At 50.7% G+C, this 23,315-nt stretch overlaps 1 protein-coding gene across 5 annotated transcripts in view; it reads right to left on the reverse strand.

The window, feature by feature from the left end:
* The window catches only part of LOC116953335 (uncharacterized), a 361,549-nt gene that overhangs the window by 86,348 nt on the left and 251,886 nt on the right, over nt 1-23,315 (reverse strand). For all 5 annotated transcript variants that reach the window (XM_032973443.2, XM_032973442.2, XM_032973444.2 and 2 more), the window contains one exon: nt 4,275-4,403. In XM_032973443.2, the coding sequence (XP_032829334.2) occupies nt 4,275-4,403 (129 nt within the window). The remainder of the gene's footprint in view (nt 1-4,274; nt 4,404-23,315) is intronic.

Here is a 23,315-nt window from a genome sequence, read left to right on the forward strand (position 1 = left end):
ATCAGAGCAAAATGCATTGAGCTTTGATGTGTGAGAAGCAATTACTGTCAAATAAACAACAATGAGACTAAAACGTGATATTAGATAATAAAAAAACGGGCCTACAAAAGTAACGGGGCTAGCAGGATAAAAACAATCTAAAAGAGGTCCTCCTTAACAGATTGGTTATAAACCTTGTGTGTGTGTGTGTGTACCGCTAGAACCTGCAGATCTCCTATTGCTGTAGACACGTCGACATAAGCGAAGAGATCCCCGTGCAACGAGCAGCGACGTCCAACAACAGCCCCTGCACGTCGTCGCTCTGTCCCAGGGTGCGGTTCCGTCCCCGACACTTGCCGTGCCACCAATTGGCAACGCCGAAACGTCTCCGGCTGGAATCCGATGGAACGTCGCCCGCCTCGCAAACGACACAGCCGCCAGTGGTCTGCCTCCCTCGCCCGCCTCTCATCGCCATGCCGTCGCCCCCCCCCTCCCCGACCGGTGCTTCCGTGATCGGTGCTCTGGTGAAGGAGCCTCTCGTCCCATCCCGCCCACCGACCCGATCACTGAGACTCGTTTCTGCGTCTTGCCATGCCAAATACGTGGCAACAAAGGCGCATCCTCCTCCACACCCTTGCTGCAAAACTCTGGTAACCCATCACCCCGTAGAGCCTGAACAGAGTGTTGGGGGCAAGCGCTGTTAGCGAGCACCCCTGAAGGCCGGCACTGTGACACACGACGGATTGGGTGGCCAGCACCACGCCCGGCCGCCTTAGTCTCCCCAGGTACTTATTGGAGGCTGAGTCGACCCAGGGGAGGCCCAGCACCGGTTCCGATAATCTTCACTGGTGTTGGCCGTGAGCGGGAATCGATCTCGGGTCGCCAGGAACACTCCTCCCTCCTCCTCCCTCATCTTCCTCCCTCCTCCTGCTACTAAACTCTGGAACCCATCACGTCCTCCTCCTCCACACTCCCCGCTACTAAACTCTGGAACCTATCGCCCTCCTTCTCACTTGACGATATAGCGATTAGAAGTTTAAGTCTCAGGCCAATCGCTCAGCGCTCTCCAATCTGTGCTTCCGCTTGCGATTAGATTTCACAATGAACCTAAGCAAACCGTCCGTCGGCAGCTTTCAATTACAACGCACGCGCGCACGCACACACACAGGAAAGAAAAAAAAAGTCTAAATTAATTCTTCTGCGCTCGAAATTAGAGATCGAGGTTCAACGTCATTTCCGAGAGAAGAGTCTGCAACGCATCGAAATGAGGTTCCCTCGCCGAGGACGTTCCACGCACGCCGGCGCTGCCACCACGCGTCAGTGCCCTGGGTCCCACCCCGCGTCGCGGCCAGCGAGAGTCGCGGCCGATCCTCTGAGGGACGGTTGACCGCTATCCGCTCGACCTTACGCCTCCAAGGAACGGGAACGGTGCATTGCGGACGCAAACGTGGGTCGGCGCCCGTCGGCACTCGCGACTCTGAACAGCTGCTTGAAATTCCGCATTCTCGTTGGCAGGAGCCAGCCATACGTGGGGCACGGCCGTCGTCTGACTCGCGAACAATGGGGCGCTCGTTTCACGTCAGCATCGAAGGGACCACGATGGGCTACGTCGAGGCCTGGCCGGTTTTGATCACCGTCCGTCCCCGCCGCGCACCTCCGATTAGCTCCGTGCGGCTCTCGCGAGTCGCACACTCTAAGCGTGGCACAGAGGCGGACGGCGCGCGCCGCGCATCTCAAGTGGCTGAGCGTAATGCACTGCACGGGCGCTCCATGTCAGGGTGGAGAAGATGGCATCGGCGGCGGCGTTGTTGTTGTTGTTTCGCTCCGCGGGAGGGCTCTTTGCCTGCGGGATGTTCCTGCAGATATTCCGCCCTTGCGCGAAAAGCGTCCAGCCGATTAAAACGCATTTCATCGGCCACAAGCCGGACACTCTCTCCGGCGCCGTCTAAAACGCCGCTGTAGGGCGCTTGCCCACCACAAACGCCCTCCCCTACCAATCCCTCCAGCCTGCCGTCAGAAACATCGCGAGGCTTAACGGCGTCTCTCGGCAGCAAGCGAGCGAGCACCTTTTTCGGAGGGTGGGGGGGGGGGGTGTTGAATGTCGGCCTGCCGACTTTCGCCACGGGAACGGCGGCGACGAGCGTCAGCCACCGCTCCTTTCCTTCTGCCAGAGCCCGCACACGGCCTGTTCGCGAGGTGCCTCTCCCCGCGCCCCGCCCGCTCCTGGTGCGGATCTCACCGCAAGCCACCGCAGCAGCCACCGCCGGGGCTCGTGGTTTCCCCCTTGGCCGGCGACCTCTTGGGCGTCGTCGACGTGCGGAACCTCTGCCTGTCTCGTTCGTGCTGGATCGCCTCAACCATCCTGCCTGCGGTCCGTCTCGCCCGTACCGCCTCGTCGGTGCCGCACGCAACGGCTCGCCGTGACATCACGCGACGTGGCCAGAACGACGCGGCGCAGCCAGCGGGCTCAGGCACCCCTGCTGTGCATCCCTCGGGGGAAGCGCTATCCTGTCATACGTAGGGTGGCTTTTCTCCGCGTGGCTGCTGTAGATTCCCCGAGCAAAGGGAAAAAAAAAAACTCCTTCAGAGCCAGAAGTGTCCTGCATTGGGATCTTCGAGACTCCGCAAAGACTTTCTCGGACAAATACGACATCACTCGTTGCCGACTAATAAACGACGTTATTATTACTGGCATTGTTATTATTCAAAAGGATCTGGAAAGGTGTTCTGTATATTGTTGTGCTGGGTAGATCTACCTTGAATTGTTGACTGTATTTGTGGAGAGCGGTGGTGCAGCAGTTAACACGCTGCGCTACAAACCTGGAGACCTGAGTTCGATTCCCGCTCACGGGCCAACATTGGTGACGAATAGCTATCTCGGTCCTGGGCCTCCCCTCGGTCGACTCAGCCTTCAAACGAGTGGCTGGTGCGGTGGGTAAATATCAGCACTGGTGAGACAAAGGCGGCCGGGCGAGTCGTGGTGCTGGCCACCCACCCCGTCGTGTGCCACAGTGCCGGCATTCAACGGTGCTACTCGCTAACAGCACTTGCCCCAACAGCCTGTTAAGGCTATTGGAGGGATCTTTGTCATGCTGTGGTAGGGTGGTTCACACAATTGCAGTGGTAATTGCTGTGGCCATGGCTGACATCAGCAGCTGAGTGGATACTGAACCTGCTCTGGACCTCCCCTAAGCCATCTCAATCTGACATAAGCACCTGCTGCGTTGAGTAAGCTGACTCACTGGGGCGACAAAGGTGGCAAAATGGTGGGTTTCTGGCCACACCACCCCATCCGGCCTCTGCAGACCCCTGGTCGTCGACAGCTCTTACACCCCAGCGGTCCGACAGCCGAGGTGGGTGGCATCCTTGTTTTCGCGCACGTGGGTTTGTGTGTGAACACGGCGGCTAGCGCGCCGCTCTGCAAACGCGCCGACCCGAGTTCGATTCCCGCTCACGGCCAACCGACATCGGTCCTGGGACGGCTCGACTTTCAAATGAGTACGTGGGTGAGGTGCTGGGGAGACAAAGGCGGCCAGGCGTGGTTCCGGACACACCCAAGACCTCGTGCTTTGTCAGCCTTCATAGGTGCTCGCTGACAGCACTTGCGTTAACAGTCCATGTAGGCTACACTACATATATAAAAAATAAATATATATTTTGCCACAGATGATAGCTCAACGAAGTGGCTTATCGTGTGGAAATGTATAGCAGCAGCCCAATACCCTGAACACGTCTTGTTGATTCCAAACGTGGAGGGAAAAAAATGGATGACCCGGAGAAAACTCCACGCGACCACGGGGAGAGAGAGAGAGAGACAGGCAAACTCTAAAAATATAGCGGGCGTCAGAGTCGGAATCGAACCCACGACTGCCTGTATACCAGGCGAGGTAGTTAACATCTTCTAGCCACCGTGATGATGAGAGAGAGAGACACGCAAACTCTAAATATATAGCGGGCGTCAGAGTCGGAATCGAACCCACGACCGCCTGTATACCAGGCGAGGTAGTTAACATCTTCTAGCCACCGTGATGATGAGAGAGAGAGAGACACGCAAACTCTAAATATATAGCGGGCGTCAAGAGTCGGAATCGAACCCACGACCTCCTGTATACCAGGCGAGGTAGTTAACATCTTCTAGCCACCGTGATGATGAGAGAGAGACACGCAAACTCTAAATATATAGCGGGCGTCAAGAGTCGGAATCGAACCCACGACCTCCTGTGTACCAGGTGAGGTAGACAACTTCGCCTAGCCACGACGGGGCACCTCTGCGTTTGTGTGCGAGTGAGGAGTACCTGGGCCGAGTCGTCGGGCTCCAGGGTGACGCGGCGCTTGCGGATCTCCTCCAGGCGCTGGTACACGTCACCCGTGTACGTGTGGAAGTAGTCCGCGTACCGCTGCGACACCGCCTCCAGCGACGCAGCCTGCAGGCACAGCCAGCACGCCGCCGCTCACCGTCCATCGCCACCCCTCGCCGTCCCTTACCATCCCTCGCCATCCATTGCCACCCTTCGCCATCCACCGTAGTGCAGTGCCGCTAATCACTGCACCGCGGAATGGCACAGAGACAACATTGACGCCCGCGCCGACCGATACTCAAATTCACCGCGTGTAAACAAATCCCCCGCATCACTCACCAGCTCCCCCCCCCCCCCCCCGTGTGCCCCCACCCCCCACCCTCAGTCGCACGTTCCCGATTCATTGGGAAACATTAAAAGTCGCGGGGGTCCTGCAAGGTCACCCCACGCACCACCCCGCCCCCCCTTCTTACCCGTTAACCACGACGCTCAGCGTCCCCTGCTGAAGCCACTGCACGGCGGTGGATCCGCCCAGGGGCGCGCGTCGCAACACAAGCGGGCGCCCCGTGGCGCCCCCCCCAACCCCCGACGTGACACCAACGCATCGCGCTCAACCAGAGCAACGACCGCTCCAGTTTAACATTGAGCTGCTTGAGCCGCACGATTGTACGTGCGCATGTTGAACTTCTTTCAGCATCGTACGTATCCAACCGCACTAATCGCAGGTGCGAGGGAAGGACTACAAACTAAACGCAACAACAATAAGCAGTTCTAAAGAAATTCGTTTTCAATTTAGATGATTTAAAAGTGCATAGCTCCAGTTGGCTTCTTAATATCGGAAGGAAGGGCGTTCCAGGCGGCCGCGAAAGTGCATCTGAAAGCGCCGCACGATGCGGTGACCACCGTTTTTGTTCGATGGCCAGCAGCCAAAAGCCTCTGCTGCTGCTGCTGCTGCGAGGATGAGCGGAGTTTGGTCCTCAGTGGCAGCAAGTACCATGGTCTCAGCCTGGTCACCAATGACTGCTGGCAAGAAACCCTCAAGTAAACAGCCCAAACACAAACAAAACATTGGACAACCACGGACAGACTAATGCCCATTTGCAGACCGGTATTTCGTGTTCGCCTTTTTGCACAGGGACAGCTGCCACTGGGGTGTCCCCTTGGCTAGACTGCAGCAGGGCAATGAAATGGTCCAGGCGCGATGCGATGCAAAAGGCGCTTTGTGTCGCTGAGGCTTTTAAGCGCCCTTATGAATGCAACTTCACATCCATACCACTCATTTTACACACCACGGAGGGATGACGATGGTGGCGATGGTGACGATGGTGGTTTGATCGGACCCACAAGCAGGATACCAACTCATGCCCTCCGTTGCGTCGCGTTCGTGCGTGCGGTCTGCACCAGCCGCAGCGTCAGCTCGGCCCGGCCCCGTTAATCAGCTGTCCTTTACAGCGTTATCGAAGGCGCAGTTTCAGTGAGATATGGCCCGGGACCTTTGCATTAGGCTAAAACGCTCGGTGATATTTTTTTTTCCCCCTTTTAAATGTCCTTTGGAATGGAAAGGATCTCGAACGGCTTTGCCTGCGCGTCTGACGCTGAGTTATTGTGTTCATCGATAACGACCTCGCGTGCGCCGCGGATGTCGCGCGACGCTCGCGTCGTGCAAACGCTCTCCTTGTCGAACCCCGGTCGCATCGCGTAGCGTCACGGTCCAGGGCGCAGCGGTGGCAAGATGTTAACTATCTCGCATGGTGTACAGGAGGTCGTGGGTTCGATCCCGATCCTGACGCCTGCTGCTGCTGCTGTATATTTGGAGTTTGCGGCTCTCTCTCTCTCTCTCCGCCTCTCTACTTCGCGGTCACGGGGATTTTTTTATCTGGGTCCTCTGGTTTTTCCCTCCACATTTGGAATCAATGTCACACGTTTCGAGTATTTGGCGGCTGTAAATTTTCACGTGATATGCCACTCTGCTGAGCCATCATTTGTGGCCAGGTCTCTTCTGAAACAGAGCTATATACCTCAGTGGGCCTTAGCTCGTAAAAAAGTTTAGTTTTAGTTAATATGCCCGCACGTCAGCATGCGTAAAGTACTTGACTGGCATATCCCCTCAAATACCAACTCAGCTCAATCATCATCAACACCACCACCACCGTCCCATCATCATTATTGCCATATCATTATAATCACTGGCTCTGTCCTACTATAATCATCATTATTATCATCGCCACCACCACTGTCCTATCATCATCATCATCACCACCGTCATCTTCACCATTATTATCACCTCCACCACCAGCCTATCATCATCGCCACATCATCAAATATCATCATCATCAGCATCATCATCATCATTATCAGCTCGTTATGACCGCAAAAATAAATGCCACTTCCTGGGGAAGCCATCAGTGGTCGTTCTGTCGACAGAGCGGAGACTCGACCGCACCACGGGAATGTGGAATTTCCATCATTCGCCGAGTTCCGACAACAGAAACGATTACTGCCCACTCTCACTTGAGCCGGAACTGGCCAAACTTTCTAGGTAGCAACTTACGGATTGAAAGGGTCCCGAGACTCATTGGTGCTTGACTCTGTGGCAAGAGGTGACAGAGCCTTAGTCGTGGCGTTCCTTGGCTTTCACATCGCTTTACAGTGTGCGCACGCATGCTGAACATCTTCCGCACCGCATGTGCCAACCGGCAACGCCGTTGTTTCGTCACGGCGCAGTAATGGCGGTGGTACACCGTGACGCTGTGACATTGGGTTGACATTTAAAATTATCATGTGTCTGTGTGTTAAAGTCCATTCCCTCCTATTTGTAACCACGTGAGACATCATCGAGATGCATTATTCATTTTACACGGGAGAAGCTGAAAATAATGAGTGATGCTGGCAGATCGGCAGTTGCGTTACTTCCTTGAACAAAGTCAATGTCAGACAGAGCTTCACGCCGCTAAAGCGAACGTTTGGGTGGCGATCATCGCAGCTGTCCTGAGCCAGTGGCGGAAATTCCTCGTTACTATGACAGGGTTCTCACGTATTGTGTTTTTACCGCAGCAACAATACGGGTGTATTTGAGAGTGATGCTTCTGTCATGGATGAGGTTGACCAGCTCTCACTGATGTGGGGTAATATGGCCCAAGTGAAACTAAAACACGGACGATGCAAATCACAAGTGATGATAATAATCATGATGATTATTATTATTACATCAACTTGTAAAGCGCTCGTGTATCTTGTGGAGAGCCACAGAACGACTCGGGAGGCGCGAGGAGGAACCAGAGGCAAGTAGGAAGGCAGCAGCCACGCGATGAGCCGTGCCAACAATTGAATCATTTGGCGGGACCCCGGGATCCCGCAAAATTCAGGTCAATAATTATTAGTTATCAGTCCGCCCACTCGTGATCCCGACAGCAACGCGCCGCCCGCCCAGACTCGCGCCAACAAGCGCCAGCAGCAGCAGGCGGCGATCGACACGATGGGCGCCACCCCCACCGGCCAAACGCGAGCCCCGGGGGGCGTCCCCTGCAGTCGCGCGCGGCGACGACGCCCTCCGGTCAGCCGTCACTCCTCGGCTTCTTTGCCAAGGCGAGCCCCGCCCCCCAGGCAGTGAATTTAACGTGTTTATGTAATTTTTCAACTTTTTACGAAACTCGACGAGGCCAATCGATTGACCACTAGTTTTGTTGTCGGTAAGGCAAGACTCGTGTCGCTACGCGGTTTTTCCCACCCCGGGGCAGTGATGGGACCCCGGGGGCCCGCCAATTGCTTCAATTGCCCAAGCTCTGCCACCCTCTATATATGAAGGTGTCATCGGCCAATTAACGAGTGTTTAAACGGAACGCATTTTCATTTTTACCAGCTGAGGCCCACTGAGCTCAACGAAGTGGCTTATCATTACGTGGAAATTTATACTCTAAACGCCTGACGTTGATTCTAAATGTGGAGGGAAAAACCCGAGCACCCGGAGAAAAATCCACGCTACCAAGGGGAGCCAGACATGAAACTCCAAATATGCAGGCATCAGGATCGGAATCAAACTCATGATCTCCATGTAATACCAGACGAATAGTTAACATCTCGCCACCCCCAGCGCCCCACATGTTTGCATCTGGAAGGGAACCCACGGGTGCGAGGGAGAAACACTCTATCCCATACAGATGGAGTCAACATTTTTGCGGTGATGCCTTCTCCTGGCGAGTGACGGTATAAGGCACCTCCGTATCCACGGGAAGCAGAGTGTGACAACCTTTGTGTAGTGATTCAGCAACCTTCACGGCCTCCGCAGTGCTGGATTACAGGCGTGCGCCACCACCGATAAACTGTTGTTTGAATGGCAGCGGAAACAGAAAGCACCGTCGGTCGCTACTGCTTTTCGAAGTTGTCGGGAATTTGTGGTCAGAATCAGAACATTAATTTATACGGTACTCAAGGAATCTGATGAACTATGAAGCTCTTTACTCTTTCACAGATGTCCAGCAGGGGCACGGGGTCAGAACGTTATGACGACAAACGATACAAAAAAATGACAGGAGTGCAGAGTATGGGAAAAGTAAACAAATCACAGAGAAAAATATACGAATGAAACTAAACTATATACAGTAAAACCTTGGATTGCGAGCAACTTGGTCTGCGAGTGTTTTGCAAGACGAGCAAAAATTTTGAATAAATATTAATTTGATCAACGAATTATGCTCGCAATCCAAGGTTTTACTGTATTTTTTTTTATCTCAACAGGTAAAGCCCATTGAGCAATTAGCTTATTTTTCAGAAGCGACTCGACCACAAATGATAGCTCAACGAAGTGGCTCACCCTGAGGAGCATCTGAAAGATGAAGCCAGCGAGCGCGTAAAATACATCCCCTTCATTTATGATTTTCCTGCAAACTGGATAATTGGGCCCATGGATACCCAGGGGTGAACTCCACCTGGCATCGTTTTCTCCCGCACAACAACAGGACCACCACCGCAAACGGAGAACCCGGAGACATTTACCGTGAATCGAACCGCCAAACTCTTCAATCGCTTTGCCTAGGCCGCTCGGTTCGCCCTACCGGCCAAGCGCCGGGCAACACGGCCAGCAATAAATTGTCTTGCGGGGTAATTCGAAAATGAAAATTGACAAAGCGCCGTTGGACGCGTTAATTGAACCGGTTACTAATACCTCCCCCCATACACACTAACGAACCCGCGCTCAAATACAGGAAATCGATGAACGCTCGTCGTAATTGCCTCCAAGAGGCCGGCGTCTCGTAGAAAAAGTTAGCTTCTCACCCCCTTTTGTTGCTCTATTCATCAATTGCACCGCTCGGCACATCGAGCTAACGAGTGGGCCAATTTACGGCGCTCTGAATGAGCCGCCACGCCGAACGCGCGTTTCGCTTCGCTCCTTGACGGACGGGGGGGACACCATTCTTCTTCTCTCTGCTCGCCGCTGAAAAATCAACTCCGTTTGCCTTTTCTGCAAACGGTGAGAAACCCACCGGAACGGTAAAGTGAGCGCAGGCTGCAACCAAAATGAAAAACCAAACACGGGGAACTGCGACTTTTCCACAGCAAAATGTGCGCCTTTGACCATTTCACTCGCCCTACCATCTTTATAGAGTGAAACCTTTTACATTTATTTCAGTAGCACGGGCCCAACGAACCGCTGGGCTCTATTTCATGGGTGTCCTGCGACGGTGGAGATGTCTTTACAACATGGCACAGATCTCAGTCACAATCGTGGTCACATAGCTCACGATACACAAACAGCACGTGTGCTGTTTACGCGTTGCGATGCCTTGCAAGTCACGTGACATCACCATCGAAGATAAAGGCGCAACCCTGAAATTATTTTTCTCATCCCACTGCCGGTGGAAGGACCTCCATGAGTGGGAGTTCGAGAGAGGTCCTCTGGAAGGGGTGGGAGTTATCCCCACTTCAACCCACCACCGGTGACCTGCCAGTCGACTAACTATGGTGTGGCCAATTACACTGCTGGGTGGACGGAGGTGGGTGGAGGATCTTAGAGACTTGCACCGTTGTTTCCCCTGCCGCGCCGGGAGAGTGAACTGGTGACCTCCGGATTGCAAGTCCGCTAGCGTGCTTCACCGTTACGCGACGGCACCTTATCTGGGGGAGGTGATATTACCGAACTAATATTTAAAGAGTGAAAACATATCCACAGGCTAAGGGCTGCACATTCCCACAATGCCCACACGCAGAGAGAGAGAGAGATGGGTTATCGCGTGGCATCACATGGCGCCAGAGAATTGCCCCCGGAAGATAATATTACAGAACTACTTCTCGAATGACTGCAATAGTTCGCTTATCCGCAGAGGAGCGGTGCATCTTGAATATGATCTGCGGTTATTGTTCGTCTCACGTCAATCAAATGAAAACGCTTCATTCTCAGGAGCTGGAATGAACATGATGAAGTAGAAAACCGCAACGTTATTTATTTCAGGGTTTCTCGGCAGCAGTCATTGATGACCGGGCTGAGACCATGCTGCTCGCTGCACTTGAAAACTGAAACTGGTCAACCTCGCGGTGACTTTTGGCTAGCCATCAAACAAAGATGGTCACTGCATCGCACGCTTTCAGATGCGCTTCTGGGGCCTTTCTGGAAAACTCTTCCTTCCAATATTAGGAAGCCACTGGAGCTATGCATTTTTAAATCTGGGTTTGCAAACTAATTTCTTTCGAGATGCTGTTTTTTTCGTTCGATGTCCTTCTCCCGCACCTCCGATTACCGCAGTTGGCTACATACAGTGCGAAAGAAGTTCAACATACATATATACGTAAAACCCGATTCAATCAAGAGCAGCGACTGAAACTCACGGGATCTTAGCGGTGCCGGTTCAGTATCTCTGACCCCTGAGCCGCCCGGCCGCCTCTGGGATTGTCTTTGCCCCGCACCTCCGATTAGCACGGTCGGCAAGGTACACTGCTGTCATGAAAATTGGCAACTTCCTTTGCACCCATTGGCTACACGAGACCCACACCGCCTCACTACTCCCGTGAGCGTGGGGTGGTAAAAATAATACGATAAATTATTTTTTTATTTTACGAGTTAAGGTCCACTGAGCTCTATTGCTTCATTTTTAGAAGTGACCTGGCTTTCACAAATTATAGCCTCATGAAATGGATTCTCATCATGTGGAAATTTAGAGCAACCAAGTGCTCAAAACGCGTGATGTTGATTCTAAATGCGGAGGGAAAAAAACGGAGGACCCGGAGAAAAATCCACACGACCACGGTGAGAGAGACAGACACCGAAAACTCGAAATATACAGCAGGCGTCAGGGTCGAGATTGAACCCACGAGGTAGTTAACATCTCGCCACCGTGGCGTGGAGATGGAATTCACAACGGACACGCACGCCCAGCAAACCATCCGACCCTGCAAAAAAAAATCGCTCGCTGACAAATTGCTCCCAAAAGCAGCCGCCGTTTCAGAGAAGGCCCCACAATTGATTGCAGGCCGCCCAGTCATACAAAATGCATGGCTGAAGCCGCCGCGTGACGATCGCCGTGTCGGATTGGGGCTCGGGCAGAGCGATGAGCATGGAGACGAGGAAATGAATGGGGGACACTTCCGCTGCGGCGAGAACGGTCGCGGCGTGGTGCTCGCGGGCCCGGCAAGCTCCACTCGCTCGCTAAGGTCAAGAGTTTAAACCCCGGCCCGGGCAGATGAAGCGAGCACTGTACCACTCCGTTTATAACATAAAGGCTTGGATGTCTTGCGTAGACACTGCCATTTGTACGTATGTATGTTCAACTTCTTTTGCAACTATGCTCGTCGGACGTTTGTGGAAATAATCGCCAGAATTGTGGAAATGCACACCTTATAAAATGTGGAATTTCCGCCAGATTATCATGACCACTGAACGGCGTAAATTTCACCCCTACCCCTCCTTTATTTGCGAGGGGAAATAATTGACTTGTTTTGTTTTCCTGTTGGGCAGATAAAATAGGTACTGCTCTGTCCACCGTTGCCTTACGTAGAGAGCGGGCCCATCAGAGGAATGCGTGCACGGCACCGTACAATAACACAATTGTCCAATACAGTTGCGATATTTCACGGCGGTGCCTCAATGTGACAGCATCTCAAGAACGCTGCACAGACACAGTGGGCACATTGATTTACTGAGAGAGGCGGCCATTCATAGATCACCATGCAAGTGCACGTCTCTCTACCCGAGTCTATGGGTTCCTGTGTAAGGCACACGGGTCTCTGTGTGCATCTGTGGGGTCTCTGTGTGCATCTGTGGGGTCTCTGTGTGAATCTGTGGGGTCTCTGTGAATTTGTGGTGTCTCTGTGAATTTGTGGGGTCTTTGTGTGAATCTGTGGGGTCTCTGTGTGAATCTGTGGGGTCTGTGTTTGAATCTGTGGGGTCTCTGTGTGAATGTGTGGGGTCTCTGTGTGAATCTGTGGGGTCTCTGTGTGAATCTGTGGGGTCTCTGTGTGAATCGACAAAAGCTACCATACTGCCTCTACTTGACTACTGTGACATCGTGTATAAATCAGCCCCAAGTACTGTACTGAAGAAGCTTGATTCCATCTATCACTCGGCCTTAAGATTTGGATTTAATTGCCCATATAGGACTCACCACTGTGATCTCTACATTGGGTCAAACTTAACATCTCTTAATGTTCGACGGCTTGTGCACCAGATCTTATTTATTCACGATGTACTTACAAAAAAATCCGCAGACTACCTACTGGATCTCCTCTCTGTTGCAAAGAACAAATTTGACCTCAGGTCTTCGCTCATTTAGCAGCTTCACATTCCCTATTGCCGTATTAAAACTGGAGGAAGGGCCTTTGCTATTGATGCCCCCAGGGTCTGGAATGCTATTGCCAATAAACTGCAACTTGAATCACTACCTATGAGATCTTCACTCAAAACTACTCTAGAGGAGTTGTACACCCCTAGCTGCCACTGCTATTCAGTGGCCTAAAATATGGCTCTAGATTTTGGTGTTATAATTTATTTATGTAGTTTATTGTAAAAAATTCGGTCACAGTCCCTATGATCACTGTTACATTGCATTTATGGCTTTTATTTTGGTGATTTCGAAAACGTTTTTTTTTGTTTGGGCCATGTTTTTGTTTATTGTAGTACGGAGTTAGACTGATGGCCTTAATGTTAGTTGTCTTGTGGTTGTTGTTGTTGTTATTTGACTTGCATCCCACTGGGATTTTTGCACACAGCGTTGGTGTATGGTGCTATTTCAGGAATATTTTGATGTTTTTTTCCTGGATTTTCTGGTTGCACAGTCACATAACCACTTTAAGATGTTTTCTTGTTCATGTTTTTGTTTGTTGCGGTTGCACCCGATTCAAGAGCCGAATGGCTCAGAGGGCTATACCAAATAAATTAACTATGGAAATGAACTATGGAACTGTGTGAATCTGTGGGGTCTCTGTGTGAATCTGTGGGGTCTGTGTGTGAATCTGTGGGGTCTGTGTTAATCTGTGGGGTCTCTGTGTGAATCTGTGGGGTCTCTGTGTGAATGTATGGGGTCTCTGTGTGAATCTGTGGGGTCTCTGTGTGAATCTGTGGGGTCTCTGTGTGAATTTGTGGGGTCTCTGTGTGAATCTGTGGGGTCTCTGTGTGAATCTGTGGGGTCTCTGTGAATTTGTGGTGTCTCTGTGAATTTGTGGGGTCTTTGTGTGAATCTGTGGGGTCTCTGTGTGAATCTGTGGGGTCTCTATGTGAATCTGTGGGTTCTCTGTGTGAATCTGTGGGGTCTCTGTGTGAATCTGTGGGGTCTCTGTGTGAATCTGTGGGGTCTCTGTTTGAATCTGTGGGGTCTCTGTTTGAATCTGTGGGGTCTCTGTGTGAATCTGTGGGGTCTGTGTGAATCTGTGGGGTCTCTGTGTGAATCTGTGTGGTCTCTGTTTGAATCTGTGGGGTCTCTGTGTGAATCTGTGGGGTCTGTGTGAATCTGTGGGGTCTCTGTGTGAATCTGTGTGGTCTCTGTGTGAATCTGTGGGGTCTCTGTGTGAATCTGTGGGGTCTCTGTGAATTTGTGGGGTCTCTGTGTGAATCTGTGGGGTCTCTGTGAATCTGTGGGGTCTCTGTGTGAATCTGTGGGGTCTCTGTGTGAATTTGTGGGGTCTCTGTGTGAATCTGTGGGGTCTCTGTGTGAATCTGTGGGGTCTCTGTGAATTTGTGGTGTCTCTGTGAATTTGTGGGGTCTTTGTGTGAATCTGTGGGGTCTCTGTGTGAATCTGTGGGGTCTCTATGTGAATCTGTGGGTTCTCTGTGTGAATCTGTGGGGTCTCTGTGTGAATCTGTGGGGTCTCTGTGTGAATCTGTGGGGTCTCTGTTTGAATCTGTGGGGTCTCTGTTTGAATCTGTGGGGTCTCTGTGTGAATCTGTGGGGTCTGTGTGAATCTGTGGGGTCTCTGTGTGAATCTGTGTGGTCTCTGTTTGAATCTGTGGGGTCTCTGTGTGAATCTGTGGGGTCTGTGTGAATCTGTGGGGTCTCTGTGTGAATCTGTGTGGTCTCTGTGTGAATCTGTGGGGTCTCTGTGTGAATCTGTGGGGTCTCTGTGAATTTGTGGGGTCTCTGTGTGAATCTGTGGGGTCTCTGTGAATCTGTGGGGTCTCTGTGTGAATCTGTGGGGTCTCTGTGTGAATTTGTGGGGTCTCTGTGTGAATCTGTGGGGTCTCTGTGTGAATATGTGGGGTCTCTGTGAATTTGTGGTGTCTCTGTGAATTTGTGGGGTCTTTGTGTGAATCTGTGGGGTCTCTGTGTGAATCTGTGGGGTCTCTATGTGAATCTGTGGGTTCTCTGTGTGAATCTGTGGGGTCTCTGTGTGAATCTGTGGGGTCTCTGTGTGAATCTGTGGGGTCTCTGTGTGAATCTGTGGGGTCTCTGTTTGAATCTGTGGGGTCTCTGTGTGAATCTGTGGGGTCTGTGTGAATCTGTGGGGTCTCTGTGTGAATCTGTGTGGTCTCTGTGTGAATCTGTGGGGTCTCTGTGTGAATCTGTGGGGTCTCTGTGAATTTGTGGGGTCTCTGTGTTAATCTGTGGGGTCTCTGTGAATCTGTGGGGTCTCTGTGTGAATCTGTGGGGTCTCTGTGTGAATCTGTGGGGTCTCTGTGTGAATCTGTGGGGTCTCTGTGAATTTGTGGGGTCTCTGTGAATCTGTGGGGTCTCTATGTGAAGCTATACCATACGATACAATTTGTACTCGTGTAGAATCTAAATATGGTCGCACCTTCAACTACTTTAAAACAAATTTATTTTACCAGGTAAGGCTCACTGAGCTATGTACCTCTTTTTCAGAAGCGACCTGGCCATCACAAATGATAGCTCAACGAAGTGGAAATTTATAGCAGCCAAATACTCGACACGCATGTTTCTAAATGTGGAGGGAAAAATCGGAGGCCCAAGAAAAAAAATCCACATGACCACGGGGAGCGAGACAAGCAAACTCCAAATATACAGACGTCAGGGTCGGGATCGAACCCACGAACTCCTGTATACCAAGCGAGGTAGTTAACATCTCCTAGCCACCGCACCTTAACATGCTGTATAGTATCAAGGGGACGTGTGTTCATTACATAGCAAGGCAGTCGCTGGACAAGGAGGGGCTTGAACCTGGACTTGAACAGCGGCAGGGAGTCGACAGCACAGGGGGAAAATGAGTTCCAGACTAGCTGGTGCAGGAGAGGATCATGAGCGAGGCCCCATACTGCAGCTTGTGCACAACATTCGCTGGCACGTGTCGTGACGGGTACCGCAAGATCCGACCACGTCCGTCCGGTGCTCGCCGAGCTGCGTTGACTTCCGGTTTGCCGAACGAATCCATCATAAGGTCGCGCTCATTGCACACAAAATGCTTGCTGCAAATGAACAATGATACCTTGCTGATCTCGTCAAGGCTCAAACACCATCCCGTGAACTCCAGTCGTCATCGCAGCAACGACTTTTGGTTGGCCATCAAACAAAGACGATCGCCACATCGTGCACTTTCATGTGCGCTTCTGCAGCCATCGGGAACGCTCTTCCTTCCGATATTAGGAAGCTACTGGAGCCGTGCACTTTTAAATAATCCAGATTCACAAACTCATTTATTTCGAGCTGCTTTTTTGTGTTTTCGTTTTTTGTCCTTCCCCCGCACCTCCGATTTGCACGGTTGGCTACGTACGGTGCGAAAGAAGTTCAACACACATCAACATGCATACTCCCGCTGAGCTAAGATCCATTGGGGGCTTCGATCGAAGGCCTTGGCAACGTGGGAGGGCCTCCCTGCCTCAAGCGACCAATGGGATGACATCTCCGATGGTCCCCCAGAGTCAGCGGTGTAAATCCCTCATTCACAACGACCACTCGTGGCTTCCCACAAAACACCGGCACTCGATGATATGAAGGGTGGGTGGCAAAACAAAAACATCGCTGAGGACCCGACTGTGGAAGTGCCGAGTGTGGGCCACGCTGCACCGCGCTCAGGCACAGAACGGGAGTGCGCGGCATCGTAACGCGTGGTAACACGTGGTAACACGTGGTAACGCATGGTAACGCGTCGTAACGCGTGGTAACGCATAGTAACGTGTCGCAACGCGTGGTAACACGTGGTAACGCATGGTAACGCGTGGTAACGCATAGTAACGTGTCGCAACGCGTGGTAACACGTGGTAACGCATGGTAACGCGTGGTAACGCATAGTAACGTGTCGCAACGCGTGGTAACACGTGGTAACGCATGGTAACGCGTTGTAACGCATCGTAACGCGTCGTAACGCGTTGTAACGCGTCGTAACATATTGTATCAAATCGTAACGCGTGGTAACACATGGTAACACACACATGGTAACACATGATAACACATGGTAACACACACACATGGTGACACATGGTAACGCGTTTTAACACGTTGTTCCACAGTCGCAGTCAAGTGCATCACCGACGAGTTGCTCCATCCACACGCACATCCTGGCGGTATTGCTGCAATCCGTGCGGCGTCTACTGCCGCCTTGGACTGGTTGATAGGACCTTAACAGTCAACGTATGACATCATCTAGACAAACTGTTGCTTACTTGCCATGCCAAAGAAAGGAAGGCTTCCAACAAAGTCACTCTCAATGCGGCGATCCCAAAGGACGTCGGGATTTATATCCCGTGTGTATGGAAAGTCTGTGCAGTTCAATTATGGCATATAATGTACCCTTACACGACTACAATATCCCAGGTCTACTTGAACATGAGACGAATGAATCTCACAGGGCCCCTGGCCTATGTCAACGGACGTTGATTGATTGATAGTGGGAGTCCAAATCCCGACCGAATATATGGGGGCTCACTTTTAAATTAAGTTTCGTTAAGATAAAATACACTCGAAACTTTGTGAAGATAATACAGATGAAATGGGAAAGTTAATAAAGTGACAACACAGAGGCAGGTGGATGCCTCCGGGGGATCATGTAATGGCCGTGTCAGAGACACTGAATTCTGCACGGCCGAGGTTCCGGGTTTGAGTCAGGGTCTCGGCTGCCCTGTGATTGAGATCCTGGGGTTCTGTGGTGCAGCACAGCCGATGGTCCCAGCTGGGTCACCAAAGGCTGAACGAGCGCCATCGTGGCGATTGCTGTTGTTCTATTCACTCGGGTTATTGTTCTTTTGTTCTATTCAAGTAGTGTAGTGTTCTATTGTTATATTTACTTGGTGCGTTGTACTATTGTTCTATGAACTCTGTATATTGTTCTGTTGTTCTATTCACTCGGTGTATTGTTCTATTGACTCAGTGTATTGTTCTATTGTTCTATTCACTGGAATGTACTCTTCTATTGTTCTATTTACTCAGTGTATTGTTTTATTCCCTGGGTGTACTGTTCTATTGTTCTATTCTCTTCGTGTATTGCTCTATTGTTCCATTCACTCAGTGTATTGTTCTATTGTTCTATTCACTGGAATATACTCTTCTATTGTTATATTTACTCAGTGTATTGTTCTATTCACTGGAATGTACTCTTCTATTGTTCTATTTACTCGGTGTATTGTTCTATTCCCTGGGTGTACTGTTCTATTGTTCTATTCACTTCGTGTATTGTTCTATTGTTTCATTAACTCGGTGCATTGTTCTATTCTTATATTCACTCAGTGCAATTGTGAACAACAGCCATATCAGACATGAGTACATATAATCGGCATAATCATTGGGTTCAGTGCAGATCAAAGACTTGGTCCCTACAAGGCGTGTGTGGTGAAGTTGGGAGAAGTGCATGTGTGTGAGCTTGGCATTTGAAGGCCCGAAGACCAGAATCGGTGATTTCACCAACAATTTGTTAAGGGAGCCAGTTCCATATCCGGACACCAGAGTGAAGGGAGCTTCTGTCTCTGATGGAGGCCAATCAGTTTCAACAACAATGCATATATTATCTCATGTAATAATATTATATATTATCAAATCACGTTTGTTTGCACGTTACGGCACAAGTACGATATGCGGTTAATGCAGACTTGATGCCCCGCAATAGGTGTGCCTATTGGGCGTTTGTCTATCTGGTGGTGTGGAACTTGCTGTGCCATCCTTCCTGGACATTTGTGAACAAGAGCTTCATAGCTTATCGGATATATCCAGGACAAATACAGATTCCGATTCCGTTTGAGCATCTTAACGCCTCCTTTATTATTGCTGAAAAAGGGGTAAAGCTTGATACCGGCAAAAAGTGGGGTCCCATAAATGAGAGAACATTTAATCTGCTGGCCACGAGACAAACAACCCTGAGCAGAGTCCGGGTTCAACGATGCACCACGTGGTAGTGTGCAGGAGGAGGGCACCGCAGCGCGGCGACTCTCTGCAAAGTGGTACCTATCTTATTGACAAAGGAAGGATTACGGGATTGAGGATAATTAAGGATTAGTAAGCCACGAAGTTGAGCTATTATTTGTGATGGCCGAGTCGTTTCTGAAAGAGAGCTAAACAGCAGCTGAGTGGGTTTTTTACCTGGTGAAATAAAAATACGTAGAAACCGTATCTTTCTTAAGCGAAAGCAAATATCTGAAACCAATTGCAAAACGTTTGTGCCAACTTCCAATGAACGACGCGCCAGTGCTCATCGCTGTTCCAGCTCCTCGTCTGCATTTTTTTTAAACGTAAAATTTTATTTTTACTTTAAACAATACGCACACATCTTCTGCTGTGCTGCGTCGGATTTAGTGGCACACATTAGGGACAGATTGGGGGGGGACGCATTTTTTAATTACTGCACCTCTTGCAACAACAAAAAAACAACGTGATACTAATTAGGAGCCAAAGCTCTGTGTCAATCGAAAACATCGTTAGCATTTTAATGACACCACATCAGCTGAAGTGAGCCACGCAAGCATCAAGGAAAATAAATCGCATGCATGTTAAAAAAAAAACTGTCCGATCTTAAGGGCTTTTGAAAAAAAATTGAAATGTTATAATGGCTTGATAAAAAAATACACATTCGAGAATTCTTAGCGTGAGGTGGCCGGGTGGCTCAGGGGGATGACGGCCGTGTCTGAGACACTGGGATCTGGGACCTCTGGGGCATCGTGGTGGCTAGGAGATGTTAACTGCCTCGCCTGGTATACAGGAGGTCGTGGGTTCGATCCCGACCCTGACAATGCCTGTTGTATATTTGGACTTTGCGTGTGTCTCTAATGGGCTATCACTTGTGGCCAGGTCACTTCTGAAAGAGAGATATAGAGCTCAGTGGGCCTTACCTGGTCAAATAAAAACAGTTTCTAGCAATAATTTACTTGCTAGCTGGACAGCCTAGAAGCTGCCGTGGGAATGCGGAATTCCCACATTTGGGGATCAAGACCACCAACAACAACATTGTAAGCACCGACCCACAGTTAATTTGAACGGCGGAGCAATTTTACTTCTCCGACTGAAATAAACAAACGGTGAGAAATGGGTAACCGTGGTCGCAAACATTTTACGACAGCATGAAGTGCCGATTGTCAATTAGGTGTAATTTGGTTTAACACGTAGTAGGCTTTTGCAACCAATATTATCCATAGTAGTTTTTTTTGGGTTAGATCACGGAAATATAAATGTGTCGTTAAACCCGCCACCACCCAACACTGCCAATTAGTAAGATTTCGTTACTAGTACAGCAGACCGGTGTGTTGGAGAGTAAACCCACTGCAATGTTTACAATGCGAGCACCATGACGTTTCGCCGGGTAATTACAACAACCAGCATCATCAGGTGACAGCCAGAGTTGTGGAGAAATCCTCCTCCTGCTTCGGACTTAAATAGGTGCATAATTTACCGGCGCTGAAATGCACCATGCCTAAGCTGGCAAGAGAACCAACAGCCCCGACGACTTGTAAACCCGCTGCCGGCGGAGCCGCGGTACAGATCAGTAATTGGAATCTCTTCTTTCTCTCTCTCTCGTCATCCCCGAACATCGCCGGTTATTTATAAGCAGGCGAGAAGCCGCGTCGAGCCAACGCCTCCCCCCCGCCCGCCCGTTTGTCGAGGGCGACCATGGGACGTTTTCACGTCTGGGGTGCAGCGCTGCCGGGGTCCCCGGGCCTCCCTCGCACCGCGCACAACAAAGCCCAGCCTGAAGCGGTCGCGGGTGAACTATGGTCAGTGATGGTGAACGATGGCAAACGACGCTGAACGACGGTGAACTACGGTGAATGGCGGCGAGCGACGTCAAACTACGGTGAACTACGGTGAACGACGGCCCAAACATCCTGGCCACAGAGCTTGGGCGATTGTTGGCGCCGATTCTGGATGCTTTCCCGTTTCTCCGTGGTTGCCCGCGCCTCTGAATCTACAGAAACTGTGCAGAGCGTTCCACATTTTGTAACCCTATCCCCGTTAACTTTGAACAAATTCGGGCCGCCCGGCCTGGGTCGAGCTCGAATGTCCCAGCTGCAGCCCCGAATGCCGCGATTGTGTGGACAAGCCCAGACTCAGAGCAACCTAGAATCCGGCCGCCTCTACAGCTGCGTGTGGACGCAGCAAGAGCTCTCCCACCCTGCCCCACCTCCCACTGAGGCCAGCAAGGCTCCACGAAGCCCCGTGACTACGCCGTGGGCAACCGGGACTACCACACAGACCACCAGAACTACACACGGAACTACTTGGACCACCAGTGGGCACCTGGCCAATGGCACAACCACTTAGACTACCACTTAGACTACTACTTAGACTACCAACTAGATGAGCAACTAGACTACTACTTAGACTATCACTGAGACTACTACTTAGACCCAACTATACAACCACTTAGACTACTACTTAGACTACCAACTAGATGAGCAACTAGACTACCACTTACACTACCACTGAGACTACTACTTAGACTACCAACTATACAACCACTTAGACTACTGTTTAGACTACCAACTAGATGAGCAACTAGACTACCACTTAGACTACCACTGAGACTACTACTTAGACTACAAACTATACAACCACTTAGACTACTGCTTAGACTACCAACTGGATGACCAACTATACTACTACTTAGACTACCAATTGGACTACCACTTAGACTACTAATTAGACAACCACTTAAGACTATCGGGGCTACCAAAGTATTGGATTATCACTCACGTATGCGTGTGTGCGCACGCATGCATGCCCGCTTAGATCCTCACCAGGGTAGACGTGTGTACAAATTAACGTGGGAATCGCCCACAGTAGAATCGCGATTCCCGCAGGACATCGTCCTGGATGGAATTGCTCACGAAGAAAAAGGTAAAGGGGCAGCCCTTGCGATTGCTCTCTCACGCCACCGCGAACGGGAAGGAGGCCTTCACTCGAGGGAGCTGTAGAGGGGGCCCTCCCGAAGGTAGGTATCTTGAAATGGACGGGAGCACCTACACATGATGGACTGAGCGTGATGAACACCTTCACACCGTTCGGTGTGAACGTGATGAACACGTTCACACCGTTCGGTGCGCAGAGGCGGTGGGATGGGAGGGAGTGGATTTCAGAAACGTCGTGCCGGGAGGTCGCAAGTCCAGTGCGCTGGTCAACCATCACACCGCGGAAGCAGCAGCATCATCCCAGTACCCACGTGACATGTGTCCATAACACACACTCCAGTGATCACGCCCTCTACGCACAGCGTGGACGTACAAGCCCTCTCTATTTAAACCGTCACGTGAACCCTGGTCATCTGCGCAGCAGCAGTTTTTGGCTGGCCACCAAGACGGTCACTGCATCACGCGCTTTCAGATGCGCTTCTGCAGCTGTCTGGAACGCTCTTCCTTCCAATATTAGAAAGCCACTGGAGCTATGCACTGTTAAATAATCTCGATTCAAAACTCATTTAATAACAACTATTTTTTTGTTCAATTTCTTGTCCTTCCCCCCCCCCCCCCCCACCTCCGATTAGCACGGTTTGCTACGTACGGTGCGAAAAAAGTTCAACATACATACTATACACTACACTTTCCACTACAATAAACACTACACTACTATACACTACACTATACACTACACCACTATACTAAATTGAAAACTGATTTCATTAGAACTGCTTTTTGTGTTTAGTTTGTTGTCCTTCCCCCGCATGGTTGGCAACTTGTGGTGCGAAAGACGTTCAACATCCGAAGATACATATGGGGCTCACAGAGAGACAGGGCAGCAGGGAACATTGGTGACTGCGCTCCGCAGATGAGTCCTAGTAAGGGCGAAACCCCTCCCCAGTTCCCTCTCTATGCCACTGCTGCCTGCTGTCGGGATTGCCACGTTTTCTTTACCCTCCGAGTTGGTGGGTCTAAATGACAAAATGACCACGCACATTCCGCTTGTCTTGAGCTGGCACACGCGATGCTGCACACCCACGTGTGTTTTTAAATAGGTCGACTCAGCCTCAAATGAGTACCTGGTGCGGTGAGTAAACAAACATCGTCACCCTCGTGTTATAGGTGCTCGCTAACAGCACTTGCCCCAATAGTCTGCTAAAGGATATACGGGGATCTTTGTCTTTCTCTTATGTTGTTAAATCTAGTTAATTTTTGGGTATTTGGGGGAGTGGTAGTGTAGCGGTTAGCGCGCTGCGCTACAAAACCAGTGACCTAGGTTCAAGTCCCGCTCA

The sequence above is a fragment of the Petromyzon marinus genome, chromosome 51, assembly GCF_048934315.1.
Source record: "Petromyzon marinus isolate PM22_M1 ecotype Great Lakes invasive population chromosome 51, UKy_Petmar_22M1.pri1.0, whole genome shotgun sequence".
NCBI classification, from domain to species: Eukaryota; Metazoa; Chordata; class Hyperoartia; order Petromyzontiformes; family Petromyzontidae; genus Petromyzon; species Petromyzon marinus.